General features: G+C 35.0%; 1 protein-coding gene across 1 annotated transcript in view; it reads right to left on the reverse strand.

Moving 5' to 3' along the window:
* Positions 1 to 23,066, reverse strand: part of LOC145671131 (uncharacterized) — a 38,117-nt gene continuing 15,051 nt past the window's right edge. The window contains exon 3 of the mRNA XM_081739929.1: positions 1 to 20,544. Coding sequence (XP_081596055.1) covers positions 19,074 to 20,544 — 1,471 coding nt within the window. The 3' untranslated portion in view covers positions 1 to 19,073. The remainder of the gene's footprint in view (positions 20,545 to 23,066) is intronic.

The following is a 23,066-nucleotide window of genomic DNA, read 5'->3' on the forward strand; positions in this document are numbered from 1 at the left end:
TGAAAATTATAACTTTATTACAAAGAAACAACAACAATATATCATGTCCACATGATTTATCTATAACCATTATGATCAGAAAAATTACAGAAAATCAAGAATATATTTTTAATTACAGTTACAATAATTTTGCTCATACTTCACAGTAGAAGAAGCACAATTTCTAACAAAAGAATTTGACATTTGCATAGCTAAATAACCAATGAATATAGTCAATACAACTATTTGTTCACTCACACATTGTTACTCACAGCAACGGAAACAAAGAAATTAGCTAATTTTGAAGTAGTTAAACAAATAGAGCAATATACGACACTATGTTAACATCAAAAGTTTTTATATTAGCATCACTTATTGTTATTCTCAATACTAATTACACTATGCTTGTTTCTATTGTATATATACACATCAGTTTATCTCTCATTCCATATATGTTGTGGGTAGTATGTTTCTAATTTCATTGTTATAATAAAGATAAACACCATAATAATATTCGAAGTATTACCTTTATGTTCAACATAACATTAATAAAACTTATACTTAAAGCTAGTGAAACTTCCCTGTAACAAGAATAAGTATATATCAGAAAACTAATATTTTAACTTGCGAGATATACCGACTATTTAAAAATGGCGTCCACAGACCATAAGAAAATATTCTATAGGTTAAAGCGGAAATGTTAGATAATGCTATAGCCTCCCAAACCTCCTTCACACGATACAGCAAATTAAAATTTTGACAATGTAGTAGCGTCATAGATAAATTTTGAGTCAAGGCATTGATCTATGAATTCATCTAGTAGTTACACCGATTCTTTCCACTGACAGAGCCAGTAGACTTGTCTTAATCCCGTCTATTAGCATTGGTATAAGTTATGTATATGAATTAGAGGTCTGCACGGATTGGAATTTTTAGGCCGGTCCCGGTCCGTGAATGTATAATGTGAGGTCCGAACCAAGTCTGAAATATGTTTTAGCATTTAGGTCGAGCCTGCGTGATAATCAAATGAGCCCAAATTACAGAAACTTAATAATTAACGCAAAATTGTATTTACCTCAATTAGAGGTTTAACTTTGCAGTTGTGTTTTAAAAGTTCTACAGAAAGAACGGTCAAATAAATATCTTGTACAGTATATTTACAACGTTAGGCCCGAAAAATATGGTTATATATTAAGAATTTACGACCAGAGCCGACGTGATATATGCTTTGTAGGTCCGAGCCTGAGCAGACATCTAATATCAATACCAATAAAGGCAGTCACTTGCTAATTGAGCAATAAATAAGTAAATACATAAATTGCATAAGATGTGACTTTTTTGGAGCATGATGTAACTTGTATCGCTATCAGTATGAATTGGCTATAACTGCCATCTGGAGAGAATCGATAGATCCGTAAAACAATGGTAATGGTTCAAAATTTATCAAAGATGATATCATATCATGAAATTTTTATTTGGTTTTAGCACCTGATATAGACACCGGTGGGTATACCTTTATACGTATATTTATGCTTTACCTTGTCCTGTGGAATAGTTTTATTGTGGTCTATGGGCGCTACTTTTAGAACACCCGTTGAAAAACAGAGTAATCAGTGGGACGGTTACCTTGTGGGTTAAGATTAAAACATCCTTTATGTAACATATACATATCTGTTACAGAGACATTTTACAAGCTTTAACCACTAGTTTTGTTATTGTTAGATATGAAGATATACTAATAAAAATATATCAATATTAATCCGATAATTTATGTTTGATTATGAAAACATAGTTATTTTCAGAAGAATTAAAAAAGAAAACTTAACTTCCGAACCACAATGGCTTATCGTCGGGACCAAGATGGGAGAAGGTGAAAAGATGAACAAAACGTTAGGTTATATGTACATGAATGTTTTGCGGAAAACATGATCTAACTGCTTCCGTATTCCATATCATAGCTAAGTGGAGAAGCTTGCTTTTTTCCTTGCGGGCTATTATATGACAAAGGGAAATTACGGAACATACAAGGAATAGTAATATACAAGAACTGTGTAATAACGGCTACATTACCCAAACATTTGTTGCGTACGTCGATTAATATTCCACGATGAATATAGGTAATCAGACGTTAAATAAATAAAAAAAAAAAGTTTAGAGATAAAGTAATGGAGATCAAGGAAGTTACATATACTGGGTGTCCCAGGCGGAAGGGCAATACTTCGGAAAATGGTAGTATGGGTGATTCTAAGCAAAAAAGTTTATATGAACATGGGTCTTAATCTCAACGGTTTGTGAGCTACAGGTTGTGAACCCTTTTTTACTTTATGTTGCTTATTACTCACCCTGTATTTATTCTACACAGGTGAGACGACGGTTTGAAAGGTGATTGAATTGCCTTTTCAACGATATGCAACATGTGTCAGCGGTGTTTTTGGAAGGGAAGATATTAAGGGAAAACTGGGAATCAGTGTTGCCATCTAATTCCCTTATATATTCTTAACTTTTCCTCAATAACCCCTTTTCTAGACACCACTGCCACATGTTGCATATCGTTGGAAAGGTCATTCCATCATTTTTCAAATCCGCAACGTTCCACTTCTGTAGAATAATTACAATAATTACAAGGTGAACAATACGTAACGTAAAGTCTAAAATGGTTTACAACCTGTAGCTCTCAAACCGTTGAGATTAAAACCTATGTTCATATGAACTTTTTTTTTTTTTTTTGCTTAGAATCACTCATACCACCATTTTGTGAAGTACTGCCCCTTCCTCCTGTGACACCCTGTATATAGGAAAAACTGGAATGAGATAATGAATAAATTGAATGTAAATGAAAAAAAAAAAAAAAATGAATCAAATCTCCTAGAGTACTGTGAAGTATGCACATAAATAGTGTTCCGCAATGTATACAACATCAAAAATATAGATTAATATGCTTTAGTTATCCGGGAAACGAATAGTGAGTGAGTGACCGCCGTGAGAAACGTTGAATTAACTGACCAATTACTACACAACTAATAATAGTCGTTGCATTCATCTACACAGAATCATAAATATTTTAATGTCTAATTGGCAGGAAAAATGCATATTCATCCTACACGTTTTTCTGTCAACATCTTGAGAACAAAGGGACCAATTGAAGTGAAGCTTTCAATAAAATACAAACTGTATGAAAATTGCTCATTTGTTACGAATTTATATATATATAAAATAATAATAATAATAATAAATAAACCTGAATATTAGAAGGTGGGCATCTACTTTTCTTCCCTGGGAAACTAAAACAAGCACTTCCGTGATAGATTTCTGAAAAACTGGTAACATGAACCTAAGTTGGTGTCAACAGTTCCTCAATTGAGATCAGCGCTCCTTTCTGGCTCTTTACAGAGGGAAGGTACTCTTCCTGAAAACTCCATTACGTTCCCCATTCTGACGATACAAGGAAAGTGACATTATATTCACATAGAACACATTATATACTTTTCCAAGTTATTATAGTGTTCCTCCTTTTACTTCCGAAGATATTTATATATATATAACTGACCAGGATTCGGTCACGTTTTTTCTCAAGATATTGACCAAAATAGTAATCCCGTATACAGTTCATTACAGCTTTGGATATATTCCACATGTATTAATAAAAAGCACACTGATCAAAGCACTAAATAGTTTCGGCAAAGTATCATCACCTTCACCAGACACGTTATGAATATACAATCTAAAGTAACTTAAAATAAACACAAAGAGAACGTGGCGTCTAGGCGGGACTTTCTTTCACTTTCTACTAATATTTAGGAGGTATGATCAAAAAATACGGTGAATAATTTTATTAGAAAGAAAGTAATAAGCGTACATGGAATTTCACTTAATCTCCTTCAAAGTACTGCCCTTGGCTAGCAATGCACTTACCCCAACGCTGAATCCATAACTTGAAGCATTTTTGGAAGGGTGTTCAGCTGCTCTGTCGTGGCAATATTTGAACCAGCGCAAGATATTTAATATTATATTCTATGGAGTGGCATATTTAAAGGGGTGGCTTCTGGGCTTAAGCACTCACCGAAAATTTATCGCAACTTTTTATTGTTTTATACATATTACAAAATTTTCATATTCCCGGGAATAAAGTTGGCAAAGCCCCTTCCGAAAAAAACAAAGCCCTCCGAAACAAAATCGTAAATACTCCACTGATTCTATGAAATGGAAAACTCAACTAAAATTACACACAAATATAATTATTTTATCCTGTACGGTACCGTTTGTAATTTTATACACATATTTAATGTATCATACTTATGTTCTATATGCTATTATGGACTAGGCCCCATGTAGAAGAAAGAAAAAAAAAACAGCTAACTCCTGAGAGTACATATCTAAATTAAACAAGTTATCACTAACAGAAATACATACGTATAACATATTAGCACTGAAAGATGCCTTCAACGTTAAAACTAAACTGTCAGAGGCGAGCCTTCGCACCTTCCCAACAATGCGTGAAATCCCAAGCGAAAATAGCTTCGCTTCTTGAGCAGCATAGCCTGCACACCTGTCTAGCGAGATGGTGAGGCTCAGACGGAAGAGTCTCCGAGTGTTTCCAACCTACTATTTTGTTACAAAAAAAAAAAAAAAAATTGAAGTATTGACTTCATAAGTAACCAAAGATAAAGCAAATACACTGTAGAAAACAGGGTACGCCCGGCCTCAGAGCCTTATAGTACGCTTCGCCACTGCATATACTGATTTTAATATTTTGTGAGCTTCTTTGGCACCTTTTGGCAGCCTGAAACAAAATTTAATGTTGACGCTCGACAGACACTCTTAACGCGCCCTCACTGTTCTGCCTCTAGAAGCCAACTGACACGTCACAATTCGTTCCAACTCGAAACTGACTATCCCGTTCAGGCTATCGCGCTTGCTTGTTGAAAAGGATAAAACGTCGATAGGTGGCGCTGTGCAACTACATTCACTGTACTTTTTAACGACACCTTGCATCATCTTAGAATATACCTTCACAACGTGACTGATGAAGATGATGACACAGAAACTGTTACACAGTATTTTTAATATATTCAATGTTTTGCTCTTTGTGTGTGTGTTATTAATTACGTAAAACCAATGCAACTTTCATTTAATACCCACGGTCTCTCACCAATAGAAATGGAAAGCTTTAGCGGCCTTACTTTCATGTAAAAACCGATATCAAAAAATTTGAAGAATACCTTATGAAATACACCCGAAAAACGAAAGATGTAAAAATATAAATGAATGGTATAATCTTTGGCGTGCACTATTTATGATACAACTGTCTCATAATACGACCAATAAAACATACATGGAATACAAATGTTATCAAATTTAGTATTGTTTAAAAAACAATAAATTAAAAATATACATGTATCAGTGAACACTATAACATAACAGCGTATATACATATATTATGTGGTGTGATACTACAGTGTTGTAATATTTACCAAAAAATAAAGAAAAGCATCATGACTAGATCGATGCACTAACAACTATTTTCAAACCATTTTTCAATAAACTCTCTCCTAACTAAATAAAAATTATATGAAACTAGTGCAACCAACACTTGATTATTATATTTCTTTTTGTAAATAACGTAAGAATTAAGTCATTATTACGCATATATTTAGTATTATGGCCACAACTATCTAAAATATAACACTTTCCCTTTATTTGTATGGTCACCAGAAAAAGGTATAATACCTATTTGTACATCTCTCGTCACAAACTTTGTAAAATAAGACCCTTATATCCTTAAAATGGAAAAGAAAACCGTATTTAAGAGGCCCCATCACGGCGAAATTAAGATACCACTAATTTTACAGTAATTATGTGATATCTTCGAATAAATAAAAGATAATCGAAATGTGGTACAAGAGCTCACTAGACAATATTATTTTACTTGGGATACCGTTATCACGACTCACTTATCTGCTTTCGATTTCCAGCCATTTAGAAAATCGGCATTTATTTTCGCGTTTCTAAATGGCTGCAAACGGAAAACCACTAGGTGACTCGTGATAGCTGTGCCTCATGCAAAATAATATTGTTTGGCGCGCTCTTGTTCCACATTTCGATTACCTTTTATCTATTTGAAGATATCACCTAATTACTGTAAAATTAACGGTATTTTAATTTCGCAGTGATTAGGCCTCTTACATTTCCTATTCTTCTCTAAGTTACTGGCGCAAGAAATATGTATGTAGAGGTCAGTACTTCTGCTGGTGATTATACCATGTTTTTATTAAATAAAAGTGTAAATTAAAAAAGCTAGTGCACCTCATTTGAATAAAACAAACTAAAAAGAAATGTTCTTTTTCATTTCTAAACAACTATAAATGCATTATTAAAATATATACAAAAAATCAATGAGAAAAATATATAGATTCATTGCTGTAAATGCAATAACAGTATATGTTTTTCACACACTAAAACCAACAGATTTTGTAAAGCAGAATTACCTAAGCTACACAGTGTTATAGTGACTCCCATTCTCTAATTAACAGTCTAAAAAAATCAATACTACAAGAAATGCACTGGGCAGTACATAATATAGCATGGGAAGTAAGTCAATTGATACATACATGTGAATCCCTTCACAGTAATAATATTGATTACAATCTTTTGAGTTACTTCATAGTAATGCCAGAGAACACACATTAGTTATAATTATGCCAGAAGAAATATGAAATCAAACAGTTTTTTTTTTCATATTAAAAACAAACAAACAGGCTTCTTAGTTTTTTTTTTTTTTTTTTTTACCGCTGTTAGTGTCAATTTAAATAAGTTACAAATAGTGTGTGTGTAAACACCTACAGGAAAAAAAAAAAAACAAATCAATCTAAAGACCGGAAGTTAGGCAAAATGCCTATTCTTTAATAATAAAGATATGATTAAAAATAACGTTTTAATGTTTATATTGGGGGTTACATATATTAACCATATTATGTATTGTCGTCTTGGTAGTGTCATAATGAAGAGCTTAATAGAGATATATTTCAATATCAGTTTGACCTCGATAAGTGACATGGTTCTCGAACAGTATCAATTTTCAGGTTTACAAAGGAATATGCTTGAAAGAAAGTGGCAACATTGTTTCTTCCCTGCGCATGGATTTTCGTTGAAGCTGGTGTTGGCAACACACGTAGAGGGTAGGTAGAGGTATACAACGCGGGTGGCGGCGCTAGTGCCACAAAAAACAGGGAATGTCATTCTGGACTACGTGAAACATGCAGTAATGACGCATTGCTGTATCTGATTGTGTCACATTGGGTTTCGTACAGGACGTGATAATGTGCAATAGGAACCAGGTGGAGGTTGACTACTGAGTCACTGAATTGATTCAATCTTTGCTGCATATGGACAGGAGGTGCACTGTCAGGGAACTGGCTAACGAGGTAGGAACATCCCGTACTACAGTGTTGAATATGTTGCACAATGTCCTTGCTTACCGAAAAACTGCATCCAGTGGGTACCCCACCATCTTACAGACGTTCAAAAATGGTAGAGATATGCTGTCGTTTGTGATCATTTGGCACGTTACAGACGGAAAGGTCGTGCGTTCCTGGACAGGATCATTGCACTTGATGAAACATGGACGCGCTCTTATGAGCCAACATTTAGCGCCAATCAAATGAATGGCGCCACCCATCATCTCCTCGACTTAAGAAGCTGGGTCAGGAACCGGAGAATGTGAAGGTGATGCTGATAATGGCATATGATGAACGTGGTGTCATATTACGGCATGCAATTCCTACAAACCAGACCGTAACGCAGTGTACTACCGTAGGTTTCTGGAACATCATCTTCATCTTGCACTACGCAGGAAACGACCCAACTTCATAAGGGATCCATCCATTGTTTTGCACGATAAGTGGGAGGTTCTAAAGCACTCATCCTATTCACTAGACATGAGTCCATGTGACTTTCATCTGTTCCCTAAGATGGAAGAACCACTGCGAGGAATGCATTTCCGTACCAGAGATGCCATACTTCGAGCTATAGGCCGTTCTCTTGCAGACACTAACAAACAGGGTACAACTGCTGGTATCCTGCTATTTGCCCACATCTGGCAATGGGTGCAATAAACTGCAGGAGATTATGTTGAAGGTCTGTAGAAGTCTCGCGATTGTACAATAAATGGTTCACGAAAGATTTATATGTTGCCATTTTCTTCTTTCAAGCCCTCGTTTTTTTTTTTTGTTTTTTTTTTTTGTTTTTTTTTAAACGGTAATAGTATTGTAGAAATTCGATCATGATAATTAAATGAAGTTAACAATATATCACCAAAATAGTTTTGTAAAATTGACATAATAGCCGCAATTAATTCCAAAGAAAATATATTTGTTTAATGTATTATTTGATTCTTTAACACTGATTTTAAAATATTTTTTACATTATTATAATTACAATTTATATTAACTTTTAATTTTTACTGATTTTTAGACCAAGGATTAATATGATTCGCTCATTTTGTTATAGTATCTACCTATCTATATAAATAAGAATGAAAGTGACTATGTTTGTGACTTAATAATTCTTGAACCAACCGACCGATCTCGATCAAATTTTCAACATACGATTAAGTTCGGGCCTGAAATGTTTTTTTATCATTTCACTTTGACAATGCAACTTAGGGAAGGGGGAGGAGAGGGGGAAAGTATTTAAAACTGATACTAGTGTCGAATCCATAGTTTTCGGGGTCGTTGAGACGAACAGTGACACTTTCGATGACGTTTAAATTCAAATTCACCCCCATTAGTACTCCTAAGGGGAGATGGTGATATGTAAAAATAATTGAAAATGACCGATATTAATGTCGGATTTATAGTTTTTTTTTATTCCTAAGTTGATTGCTGACAGTTTTGGTGACATTTATGTCCAAAATGAAACGTATTCTTTCCGTGCGAAGAACGGTCATTCTGCTAGTTCCTTATAAATATCTTAACGTTCGTCGCACTGTGAAAAATAAGCGATAAAAAAATCGACAAAGTCAGGAATTACCTAAATAAAAATCCTACTTCATTTCATCCATAAATGAAAGTATTCTGGGATATAAATTAATGGACTTAATGAAAAATTAATGGATATAAATTATAAATTAATGGATAAAGAAGTATCCTCATGATATGAGGATACTTCTTTTGATAATTTTAGTTTGCAATACAAAATAGTTTAAAAACACAATAAACTTCTGGCAAAATATAACTTAATCTGTATTACACAAATCTTTCACATTTAAAAATGTTAACTGACGGCTTTGTAAGTTATATTTAGTGATACTAACTTCACATTTTACCAATGGTACTAAAAATGATGATATAACTTTAGCCTCGCACGTTATTACTAATTTATAGTAAAAATATATCATATACAGTATATATAAATACGCATTACATAATAAAGAAAAAATTATAATATCTGATACTTTGAATATAGACATAATCAAACATAACTCTTAGAAATAAATTAACATGTTTAAAAATATACAAGATTATTCAATATCTAATTGCCACAGTTATTATTGTTCTTACTTCAATTATTAAAAACATATGAGTATAATAAGTTATCAAATAAGTTCAATACGCCTTATCTCATTATTGTGTTTCATTTGTTTAACTGACTACATTTTACCGTCCCTTTCCAGCTCCAAAGCAGGGCCACTCAAAAGGGGCAACCCAACAAATGCAGGGGAAAGAGGGGCATGAAAAATATGATCTCTTCTAAGTTTTCCTTGTTCAATTGTAATTCTTTTCAAATTTCATATTTCTGTCAAACTGTCAGTGCTGCGAAATCATACGTACGGCCACTTTGCCAGCGATATTCTTTCCCAAAAGCTGTTTAAGTTTTTAAATTTAAAATAATATAAAATAAATAGATGAATCAAAGAGCTTTTAACTCTGTAATTATCACACCAATCGGTTGTGATGATCGACTACCAGTGTAACAACTGCAAGAGCGAGTTGCTATATTTAGTGTTTTTGCTATATTAGTCAGCGACAAAATGAGGGGCCCGTACAGAAAATTTGTTTGGGGGTCGATGAAATCCATGGCCAGCCCTGATCGAAGTTATATGAAACAGAGCTTCATATTTAATATCGAATACTAACCAGTTAAATGTTCAGTTATCTTACGTCCAAACATCACGAAAGAGTTTTTCCACATAGAAAATGAAATGAAATATTTCAGTTTTACGTCCCACAGTTATCCCGGCTAGACTAAAGGAGATAGTGATGATGAGAAATGAATCCAATGGTGCAATGGATAAAGTGGTAGGAAACGGGAGAACCCCGAGAAAACCCATGCGCATGTCCACTAAAGTTCACTTGGCGCGAACTGGGATCGGACCAGGGACCCCACACACCAGAGGTGAACTGAGCCACCGCGACCCCGTTTTTTCCACATAGTTTCGATGTGAACTCACATCAACATCAGTGCCATGGATGCTTGTAAGTACGGTAACTGATTTTATAATTAGTCAATAAGCATCCCACTGTTTCTTTCTGTAATTATTAACACTAACTACTACTACTATCATAAGTACTACTACTAACCTGGACAATGCACACTGCCCCCCAACTTAGCAATTACTTTAATGGATATACCACAATTTTATACTTTTTGCTATCCATTTCCTTTTAATCCTAAAAAGCATAAAAGTGGGATGATTAACTTAAAAATTTCACTTAGTTTTTTTTTTTTTTTTTTTTTAACTTTTTGCTACAACTAGCACACTTACATCTGGCATCAAACGTGACAAATCATTTAATGAAAATTAGACAATACAGTTTTTAGACAACTACCTAAAAAACCTATTCTTCATATATCATTTCCAAATTATAACGATCGCACTTCCAAAACTTTTCATTTTACAATTATTTATGAACATCGAGTAAAGATTTGGTCGTATTTTTATTGTCCTGTTTCCTGTTCAAGCCTTGAATCACTGCAAATACTGTAATATCTTACGTTTTGTTGTAATGAAAGCTATCATTTTCAAGGAAAAAAAAGCACAATTCTATAAATGTGAAGTCAAAATGCTTCAGAAGCACAGATATTATTATACGAAATGTACATTTTTCATAATCATTTCGAAAGCACCACACTTTCTCTGTTTTTACCGCTGAAACGTTTAATCATACTCTGTGAGATCTTATAGTTCTTTTTTTTTTTTTTTTTTTTTTTTTTTTTTTTTTTTTTAAATTCATACATTTTCAACTTTTTACTTGAACTATAATAGAAGAAAAATAACATTTGTTTTTCTTAGTATTATTACCAACAATTTACCTAACGCAAAGTGGCACTTATACTCTTATTTCCGTTTCACAGATTAAAGTATAAATACAAACAAGACTTACTAATCAATTTATCAAAAATTGAATTACTTCCCACGCATTTACTACGTGACCAACACAAATGAAGTCCCCGAAAATATACGTATATAAACTAAAATCACAGATTTCATTTCCTCTTTTTCTGTGATCATTAAAAAAAAAAAAAAAAAAAAAAAAGAAACCTTCATCCCGTTGCAGAACCCTATTTTTAGTCTTTAATAAGTTAATGAACGCTTATGGTGCGAAGTTTGTGACCCACACGCAAAAATACCAGCGCCAAGCCTTTTGACGAAGGGTTTCATGTATGTTAGTTGCACAGAATAATTTACTTACTAGCTATTAACAAAAAAGTGACTGTCATATTGAACACAAAAAATATAAGCATATGTAAATATCTGTACGTCAAAAATAGAAACTTCTAAGTACATATACATAATATTACTGGCCTACAGTGTCAAAACGCTATAAATCTGGTGATACTTTACAGGAATGAATAAATGAACCTTTAAACATATTTCCGTTACTAACAAGTATATCTCTATGTATGTATATATATAAATTTGTATATATATTCTATATATATATATATATCTATATAAATAAACAACTATAACAACAAAATTATCTAAGAAACACACTGCAAGTTCTGTCTATATATAAGAAAATGTGCCCTTATAAAGATTTTAATTCATGTTGTGTGAAAAATTTAAGTTTTTAACACTGGACAAAAGGAAGTGGAACTGTAACAAATGTTACCGGAATATTAAAACCATACAATATTTGCATCATATTAGTTCTTTATTCCATTACTTTATATGAGGAAGTATTTTCCTTTTCTTGTTGAAACGAAAGTTCTTTATCTGATTTCTTCTACATGTTAACTTTACAGTTCCTTGCTTTCCAAAAGTAAGTTCATACTATGTACGTAATTTTATATTACATTAATTATGCAATATTTATAAATAAAAGTTACTTTTACAAGGCAAGGGAATTAATCCATAAGTAAGCAAATGGGATTAGAGCCATTTCAATTGCTAAAAAGTACAAAACGCATTTCCTTTAGTTTCCTACCTTAATACATCACTCCAAATATAATAGCGATCATAGCACTGCAATGTGTGTGATGTGCAAATAAGTTATCGCTCAGGTAAAGTGTAACAGTTATGTAATTTTTCTTCTACTCCGCTTTTAGAATCAGTCTCTCAATTTGATTGGATTTGATTTTGAGTTAAGTGTCCTGCTTAGCAGCGAGGCTATATGAGACATGAACCTACGGTTTAAGGTGGGATCCGAACCATATGAGCTCCGCCAGGAATCAAACCCGGATCTCCCACGCTGAAGGCGCGCACGCTAACCACTTAGCTACAAGGGAGTTCAGAATCAGTTTCAAGTAACTTCTCAATATGTGTAGGTAAGTTCGCAAGTATAGGTATAGAAGTTCCTTCCACGAGAATAATCTTGATTCTTGCCCAGTGGGGTAGGTAATGGGGAAAGGGAGTTACAAGGTTTTAACCCACCTGCTCCACAAGACATTACGGAAAAATAGAAAGTTACCCTATTGAGATACGAATAAAAAAAATCACTTATTGGACAGACATGAGCTTGGTGTTATCACCACCATCCTACCCTATCCACTACCCTAATAAAATTCAGTGTATGCCACTGCTCTTGTCTATATCTAACTGATTCAAATAGGTCAATACCAGACTTTCCGATTATTTCCTACCCCTTCCTCCATTCAATCTGTCAGTTATTATTATGCTTAGTTTCGGAGTAGTAATTTCAAGACACTTTATTTATTTTAAGTGACTAATTTTGTTTTGCATCCTTACGCAGTATTCAGTTACGAACGGCCGGATCTATACTATGTAGTTAGGCTCCATATCGCGTGGCAACACTTGAATATGATTCAATTATTACTAACACCTAAAATCAGAGAACTTCTTTCCCATCACATTAGCTCGGTTTCAACAGAGTTAGATCACAAGACCACGCCACTGGTCTGGGCTAAGAGACTTATTTTGGTTCGTTTCTAATAAAAAAAAAGTAACAAACGTTGATTATAAAACTGGTTTGTTTATATTTTTGAGTATTGGGTGTTCAAGTAGAAATTCGGCTCTTTGGGGTCAAATTGCACTGTATTGAAAAATACTTATTACAAAGATTAATAATCGAAATATTCACCATTGCTATTTATGGCCTTTTGCCAGTGATGTGGCAACTGATGAATGCCGTCGCGATAGAAACTGGGTGGTTTCTAAGCAAAATAGTTATCGAGCCATATTCGTACATCTTCAACTTGCGTGAATCGTTGGTCTTTCAAAGATGACGACATCGATCTGAATAAGAAGAAGTCAGTAGAAGTCAGACAGCGCCAAGTCTGGAGAATACGCCATATATGCTGGAGAACTTCCCAGCCTAAGGCGAAGAAGAGCTTCTGGGATTCTTTTGCTGTATGCGAACGAGTGCTGTCAATCAATAATAGCACTTTCCGACTTCTTTGGCAGGTAAATGGTCTTTTTTTACTCCAGCACTTCACTTAACCCGCCGTCGCACGCGCCGCGGAATCACACTCCGCGGATAGAGAAATTTTAGTTTTCTTAGAACTGTTAAAAGAGTTTGTGCTATAAAATATGCATGTGCAATTGTTAAAAACGTTGTAAAGAAAATATGGAACAGTTTAATATCGCTTCAAAACAAAATATATACTAAAATTAAGATATAGGCCTATAAGTAAATATTGGGGAGTGAGACTCCGCGCGCGTGCCTTGATGTTACAATTGACCACGCGTGCTATGGAGGGTTAATTTGATCAGCTGGGCCTGGTAACGTTCAGCTGTCACAGTCTGAACAGGTTTCAAAAGCTCGTAGTAAATGACACGTTTGCAATCCCACCAGACACACAGTAACACTTTATCGGTATGAATATTCGTTTTTGCAACTGATGCTGATGGCTGGCCCGGATCAATCCACACTTTTCGGTGTTTCGGATTGTAATAAAAATTCACTTTTCGTCGCCCGTGACGATTTTGTTTTCTTCCGTCAGTTCACGAGGAACCCATTTGCCTTCCTTCTGTTATCTCTCCCATTGCATGCAATCGAAGAAATATTGCTTGGCAAGTAAAGCAAGCTCTTCTTGCGCTTCACATGGATTTTCACCCAGTAACACTTTAAGTTCTTCGTTCTCAAATATTTTCAATGCACCTGGACGTGGATCGTCCTCCAGACTAAACGTTCCGCACGAAATCTTGCAAACCACTTTTTACTGTTGAATGACTCACAGAATGTTCACCCAAAGTAGAATTAATCAATTATGTTGCTGGCGCCACATTTTTTTTTTTTCCATTTGAAAACAAGAGAATGCAATGACGTAAATATTGCTTATCGATCTCCATCTTTACTACATTCGATACACTTGGCATGACAGCTTGTGCCAGACTGAACATTGTGTTACAAACCCAGCAATGTCTAAGTTATATATAATCACACTAGCGACCGAATTGGATGCTTTCAAGAGTGTTGTTAAATGCACCACAGCCGAGCTTCTACTTGCACATCCATTACTTCCTGATTTATTTAAATTTTACAAAATGAGCCCATCTACGCGCCTACTAAAATGTTAAAAATTAAACCTATGGAGGAAATCAGCAAAACCAGAACCACAACCTCTTTCATTCGATGAATAAAAGAAAAATAATTCCTCATATTAATCAGTGAGTTACAAATCAAACATATTGTATTTATTAAACATCCTTAATTAACATTAGTCCAAACTGCAATTTCTAAGTCGATGATCATGTAACATATTCATTAGTTAAGACAATCTATTCCATCTAATAGAGGTGGATAATCGTCAAGTGAGAAAAATATGAAGTTATTCATTTTCTTTTCATGAATTCTATATTCTACCACAATTATTTAAATCTTTTAGCATATTGCTTCCAAAAGAAAGAAATAATAACAATAACAAAGTACTAATCGAAATTTTACAAATGATTATTTCTGGATGAGCGTAAGATTACCAAGTACACAATAAAGTATTTTTTTTTTTCTGAGTTTGCGTTGATGTCTTTCTACAAAATAAATGCTTGTTCCCTTGCTTTGACAATTAATATTTATTTTTTTTCAACGCTACAAATCACAATCAGAAATTTCATTTCTTTGTTTATTTTGAATTGAATGTAGTAGCTTTTCATCACCAGGCTACATCACACACGAAGTTTAATGTCCGAACTATGTTATCCACTGGAAAGGATTTCAAATCAGAGGGATTTTTACTTCTATTTAGCATAAAGCAATTTCATTTTACAAAGAAGACAAATTGGAGAAAAAAAAACATTTCAGCACGTACTTGATTATCACACACTTATCCACCAAAATTGACAAAGTGACTGAAACTAAATACCATTTCTTTTCTTGGAGGAAATCAATTTTAAGTATTCGCTCTGTTTATATTCAGAGATGTGTCATACAATCTGACATTTCCGCAGTCTACAATCTACTGTAATTTATACATAATTTACATAAGTGGTTTTAAACCGACAGTCAAATTATTTTACCTGTGCAGCTAGTCACATTCTGAATGCAGCTAAGATGGTACTCCTAAGTTAAAAATGTCAGTTTTAATAACGAATGTAACACATACAACAGCTTCTTTTCTTGCATCTTGCTTTCTAAGACCGCGATAATTTTCTCTACCTTTTGCGGGTCAGCGAATATTAGCTGGTGATCTACGCAGCACTGATTCCATGCAACTATGTCGAAATCGTAGTCTATGTATTCTATGGATAAATATGACTTCCTTATAGTTAACCTACTATACCACACATATGAAGTTACGCTTAAAAAAATAAATAAAAAAAAAAAAAAACCTTGAACATCCATTTCGTTTCTAGAAGCTCTAAAAATAAGACTTCAAAAAACAAGGGCATATACTTTTCCTTTCTTTGAAGAGGTTCTTTTAAATCTTTGTAATCAGAACATTCTATATCCACATGCGAGTACTTTTACAGAGCAGACTGGTTTTTCAAACATCTTTGATTCTTTGATTTGTGCTTTAGCCCTTGTGTAACAGCGAGGATATGAAGGACGATACCTGTTATTATTAAAGTAAATTCCGAATCACTAATACTAGGCCTTGTATTCAATGCACTGTACACACCAATGTTTGAGCCTGTGTTCTAGTCATAAGAATATGTTGAAATCATTATCATCATTTAAATATGACAGTGCAATATGGAAAGGAACCAATATAGTGATTTATTCAAGTAGTGTCGAAAGTGATAGCAGAAAATTCTAAACATATAATTGAAAGTAAATATATATAAAAATTAATAAATCACATTTCATATATTAGTGTAGCTCCAATTTAAGTAAACTTCAAGTAAATCATTTTGGTTAAACAAAGGACGGACAATTTGCTGCTGTTATAAACATTTTCTTGTTTGTATACTCTCCCGATCTTTTAAGTACAAAGTATTACATCTATAAATGTGTAGAAGAGTGAGTCAATGAATTCTGTACTCCAATGGAACCGAATTTGAGATCACGCTCAGTAAAAACATTCCGGTACAAGGGAAGACAATCCCTACAAATCATGAAGAATTTCTGTTATATATGTGTATATTTAACGTTGAGATTGTAAGTATTTGACTATCTTTTAAGGTTGCTCATCAGTCGCTGATATTTTGAAGCGTTTTCCATTTTTTTTTTTTTTCAAATTAACACCTAACACTAGAATTTCTTTTGGAGAGCTGTTCAATTCCTTAAAAAAATATTTATTAAAATATTATTCTCCGTTAGTAAGTGAAGTGAGGTACAATTGCACGAACATAATTGCTTAGAAGACATTTTTCTTGACAATATTCTAATGATGTAAGAACTGTCATGATGTTGCAGATTAAATTTAAATAAAATATACTTGTCCTCAATAAACTACTTCATATATTAGGAACGTTTCAGTTCCAAAAGGGGAATTTGTCTCAATCTGAGGGTACCTTTTGTTTATATATAAACACAACAGATACAATTGTGATGTATTACGCTTATAACTATTGCATGTAGTACTCCCTGGTTGAGAAAGATCCCCACTGTGGAACCAAAACGCAGACCTAGTGACTTTAATTTGATTCTCGCTATAACTGTTGACAGTGGGGCACATCTCAGTAACATTAATCACGTCACTAAAGATGTTTGTCGTATTTTAAGTCATAGAAAATTACGTACAGTACTCATGAGGTTAGTCTCCAATGTTAGGAATATTCCTTACAAACGTAAAACGTTAGAGAACACATGGATACTCTTAACGACGGATTTGAGACCAAACAGTAATGACAAAAAGGCAATGACAACACAAGGAAGCATCATAGTCATAGATTACATAGGCTACATACTTTATACTATTTACGCGTTGCCTCAACGTGGACAAAAATTACGAAGGAGCAGCAGTAGATACAGCTAGTATGGATGAAGAGTTTCTATTTAATATGGACCAAAAGCACTTCTCATTATATATTAGCATCTCGGATCTGTGAAGTTGTTTTTTTCTGACGGGGGGGAGAGGAACTGATCGAAACTTTATAAGGAAATTTATTATTAATATAATAATACGAATATCATATCTCCCCATTAAATTTCTACTAGTACAATATCACTAACATATCTGTGGTTTACACTAAACTATTGTGCAACTTTTTTTTTCGTAGACCGGAGATATATCAAGAAAAGATGGCTCATGTTAAGTAGACGCTCTTAATTACCTGTTAAAATCATTCGAATAAGTAATTATTATTCGAATAAAGTGTAATGCGCTACTAAACTGAACCTGAACCTAGCGCATTACACGATATTTGGAAAGTGGCAACGCGGGTTTCGATCTTTACCTCAGGATGCTAAAACTGAAATTTGATCCGTATCACATGATCTTAAAATTAAAATCTAAGAAAACTTTTTCTAATCGATATTAGTAAACAATCGAAATGGTTTCCTAAATGGTTTTACAGTTTGCTAAATACGAAAACATAAGTTGGTGTTTTGTGAACAGTAATTTATATTAAAACATGTGGCTGTAAATTAAAAGCCTCGGATCAATATGTTTAATGCAAATTCCAACTGTATCATATTTATTGTCTCTGATATACAGTTGAGATGATAGGTGAGAAACAATAATTTATGTTTTTTTTAATTGTAAGTTCATCGAATGTTTAGTGTTATTTCTGGAAACAGTCTCTAAGGAATCTATTGTTGACTAATATGATGAAATATGAATTATTTTAATATTATGAAAGGTATTCTACACTTATGGATGTATAATGGTTATTGAAAGATGATGATAATAATAATACTTAAGGAATATGTGCTAGTGTAAAATGTAATATAGAAAGGACTGTCCAAAAATGAGAAAGTATTCAATTGAAAATCAAATAAATATCCATATATTGTTTCGTATTTACCCATATTACATAATCGGATTGACAATTCATGTGATTTCATGGATACGTTGATTACCTATTCGCCAATTACCCGAAGGTATGTATCGAATGGTATTCGTTCCTGTATTTTACTGTGGGAGTTTCTCCCCTGCGCACCGAGCCTCCAACATTTCACAATGAGATACGTACCAGTGTAAGTACGTATATTACAAAAGAATATTCGAAGAATCTAGTACTGGAATTTTAACAGCATTGCTCTTAATCCATACTAGCTGTCTTTGTTTACTCGTAGACGTATATCACTAGTTCATTCTACGGACTGATCAGAATGATGAGCGTACGACTCAATAAAGTTCTTATAAATCTCCGGCACGTGGAATTTAGTATGTTTTAATAAATTTGATTTATATGGGTAATCTTTGCCGCACCATACACAAGGATACATTTTCTCTGTTGTATGCTGTTGTTTGTGTCTACGAAATGAAGAGCCATCAGAGAATTTGCCATGACAAACTTCACACGTGTATGGTTTCTCGCCTGTATGCACCCGGCGATGAGTGAGCAGATGAGAGCTGGTAGTGAATAGCTTGAAACAAAATTCACATTTGTAAGGTTTATCACCGGTATGAATACGTTTGTGACTGACATACGTTGAACTGGTGGAAAATGTCTTTCCACATATTTCACATTGGTATGGCTTCTCACCTGTATGAATACGCATGTGCTTTTTCAGGCCACAATTGTCAGTGAAATCTCGACCACATTCCTCACAGTGGTACTGTCGAACACGTGTATGAATACGGCGATGTTTTATCACAGCAAACAAATCCAAATAAGTTTTCCCGCATATATCACAAGCGTACGGTTTCTCGCCGTCATGTGTTAGCTTTCGGATTAATGAAGGATGAGTGGAAAGGGATAGAATTCCGTTAGGTGTTCGATGAATAATGTCTACTTCCTGTTCCGTATTTTCACTGCTTCCACTAGCTGACTGGTTGTTGTCACTAACAGCACAGAGTTCATTATTTTCTAACAGTTTATCTTCATTGTGTATTCTTTGGTGCTTTCGGAATGCAGAACAATCAGAAAATGGTTTTCCACATGTTTGACAAGTGTATGGTTTCTCCCCCGTATGAATACGGACATGAGTGACAAGATGTGAACTCGTAGTAAACGACTTATTACATACGGTGCAAACGTAAGGCCTCTCTCCCGTGTGAATACGCATGTGACTAATAAAAGTGGAACGCGATGAGAACGCTTTCCCACAGTCGTCACATGCATACGGCTTCTCGCCACTATGTACACGTTTGTGTTTTAACAAACCACTACTTTCCACAAATTGTTTACCACACTCCTCACACGAAAAAGGTTTCGTATCGTCGTGAACTTTCATGTGACGATTTAATGCTGACGCTGTATTGTAATCCTTAAAACATACCATACATACAAAGTACTTCACACTTCCCGACTGATTATTATTATTATTATTCACCGAAGTAACATTGCTTGTTGTCTCTTCCTCAACTTCTGCTGAAATACTGTTCTCGTGTGACGAGCCCTCTTGGCAATTGGATCGGTTTTTATTCTCAGAACTGGTCACAGTGCTCGATGACGAAGCTGCTTGAGAGGAGTTATACATAACCAAACTTGGTCTTTCATTTAAAATGAAATTCAACAATTGATTCGTGTAATATTGTTTATCTTTGGTTTGACCAGAACTATCATCACAATTTGGTGATAACTGAAAATCTCCATTTGCATCATCGGCAGGAAACCTATAATATGAATGCCTACAAATAACTTGTCATTGGAGTAAAGCATGTACAACGAAAATATAAACTAAACCTTTTGTTTTTATGCTGAAATCGAATGAAAACAAATTAGGAATTCTCAAAGCATAATTAGAACCTTCCAATTTCAAGTGTGCCCTCGAAAAATATGTGAAACATACTTTAGTTCCACCGCTACCAACCTCTTACGGAACAAACCTTCCCTTTGCTTTGGGGAAAGAAGTGAATGACTTCGGCTGTGTTGCCAATTTGTCATTCAGTCGTTTGGTCTTGACAAATGAAGATCGTAGAGTACTCAGAATGGCTAACAGGACAGTGCATAGCGAAGTGCGTGAAATAATTAATTGTGGCAACGCTGTCCGTATCCAACTATTGAAAAATCTCGGCAATAGCAACTTGTCCCTCCTCTTTTGAGCGATGTACGGGAAAACACATATCGACAGCAGCGCCAGCAGGGGCACATTTGAAATAGGAAGGCTCTACACAACAAGCAATCATTAACAATCAAAAATATGCAGAGGTGAAAAATGCTGTACTGGGATATTTTGCAGGGCTCGACGAGTTATTTTCTTAAAATTGGTATAGAAGCGTTACCTGAGAAGTCGAGTAAATGTATCTTGGTCGAGGGGGATTACGTAGGAAAATAAAACCTAACTTATACAAATATTTTCTAATTTTGTAGGTTAGGCCATGAACTTTCTAATGCACCCCTCGTAAAATCCTGAAAGGATGAGCCCCCATGGACGTACTCTTCCAAATTTTATGTTTATATCCTTCTTTTAAAATCCTAACAGGATGAGCCCCCACTGAACAACTCTCGTCAATATTTAAACAACTCTCGTCAATATTTAATCAGCCAAACTGATTGATTATATGCAGAATATGATTATTTATCTACAGAAAGACTATAAACGTCTTTCTAAAAATATGAAGTGCATTCAGAAAGCAACTTTCCCAAAGGCCTTGAACAGAAACACAATTGAATGGAAACATTTATTGTACCAGACACAGGATGCATTTAGCTATTTTTCAACATATTCAAAACCGGATTTCAGACAATTGTCATACAGTAGGACCAACTTGTCTATGCCTGTGTAATAGAACTCGGCCGCCTGAGAGTGGAACTACTATTTAACAACCTCCTCCGCCTTTCCGTCATTGTGAAAATGCTGATGCTGACCCGACAAGAATTTCTTGAGGTGTAAGAACAGATGGTAATCGCTCGGAGCGAGGTGGACGATCCAAAATGTTCCAGCCGAACTGCTGCAGGAGATCTGTTATCTGGCGAGCTGTGTGTGGGCGGGCATTATCGTGCAGCATAAGCATCCCATGCTGTTTGTTCTGAATGGCCCGTCTCAATTTCCGCAGTGTTTCGCAGTACGCTCAGCACTCACTGTCTCACATCTGGTTAGGAATTCGACAAGGAGAATTCCCCGTCTGTCCCAGCACTTTCCGCGCGGGCACCGTCTGTTTGAATTTCATCTTGCAGGGAGACCCACTGTGATGCCAATGCATTGACTGCTGCTTGGTTTCTGGAGTGTTGTAAGCAACCCACGTTTCATCCCCTGTGATGATCCGGTCCAGAAACTCTTCTCCATCATCGTGGTATTGTTGCAAAAATGTCAATGCTGACCCCATGCGCCTTGCTTTGTGTTCTGGAGTCAGTTGCTTTGACACACACCTGGCACATAAATTATTGAACAACAGGCGCTCCGTGACAATGGTGTGCAATAAGTAGCGGGAAATCTGCGGGAACTGACCGCTGAGTTCTGTTATTGTGAGGCGACGGAATGCATTCCCGAACAAGGTCCACAAGGTCGTCTGTGATGACGGTTGGCCTCCCAGTGCGCTCCTCATCATGCACATTTTGACGTCCTGCTGTAAATTGTCTACACCAGCAACGCACCACCTGCTTCCTCATGACGTTAGGCCCATAGACCTGGCACAACAGACGATGGATTTCAATCGGCGCTATGCCCTGTGCATTCAAAAACTTGTATGTTCGCACTTCACACACGGCGAGCTGGAATGGAAAGTTCTTCTTCAACCACTACCATGATGCTACTGAGAGCCCTAGGGAAGTTCCGCCATGCTAGGACCTTACTCTCTCACGTGTACGCAGTCTCTTCGCGGAACATACGGTTTCCTAGGTATGGGACGCGTAGGAAAGTTACTTTCTGGATGCGTGTCGTACATTTTCCTTTTCTCCTTCTTATGAGTGATAAAATCCTCCCTAGTAATGCAAACAAGAGTCTAAAAAGTATAATCTTCGCCTTTTCCTTAGTAAGGAGTGAAAAAAATGCGTAATTTTTGGAAGTACACTTCAGGAGAACTAACAAAACCACTCTTTTATGTGATCATTTATTACGCTGTTAGTGCTCCTTTTCAGGATAAGAGATTACATAAGGCGTCGACTTACCAGTTTAAGATGGGATTTGATTCAAAGGAAAAATCAACACGAATCGAATCGAATCTCATCATCACGAATAAATAGAGCTCTCACAATG

Source organism: Thermobia domestica, chromosome 15 (assembly GCF_964235325.1).
Source record: "Thermobia domestica chromosome 15, izTheDome1.hap1.1, whole genome shotgun sequence".
NCBI lineage: Eukaryota > Metazoa > Arthropoda > Insecta > Zygentoma > Lepismatidae > Thermobia > Thermobia domestica.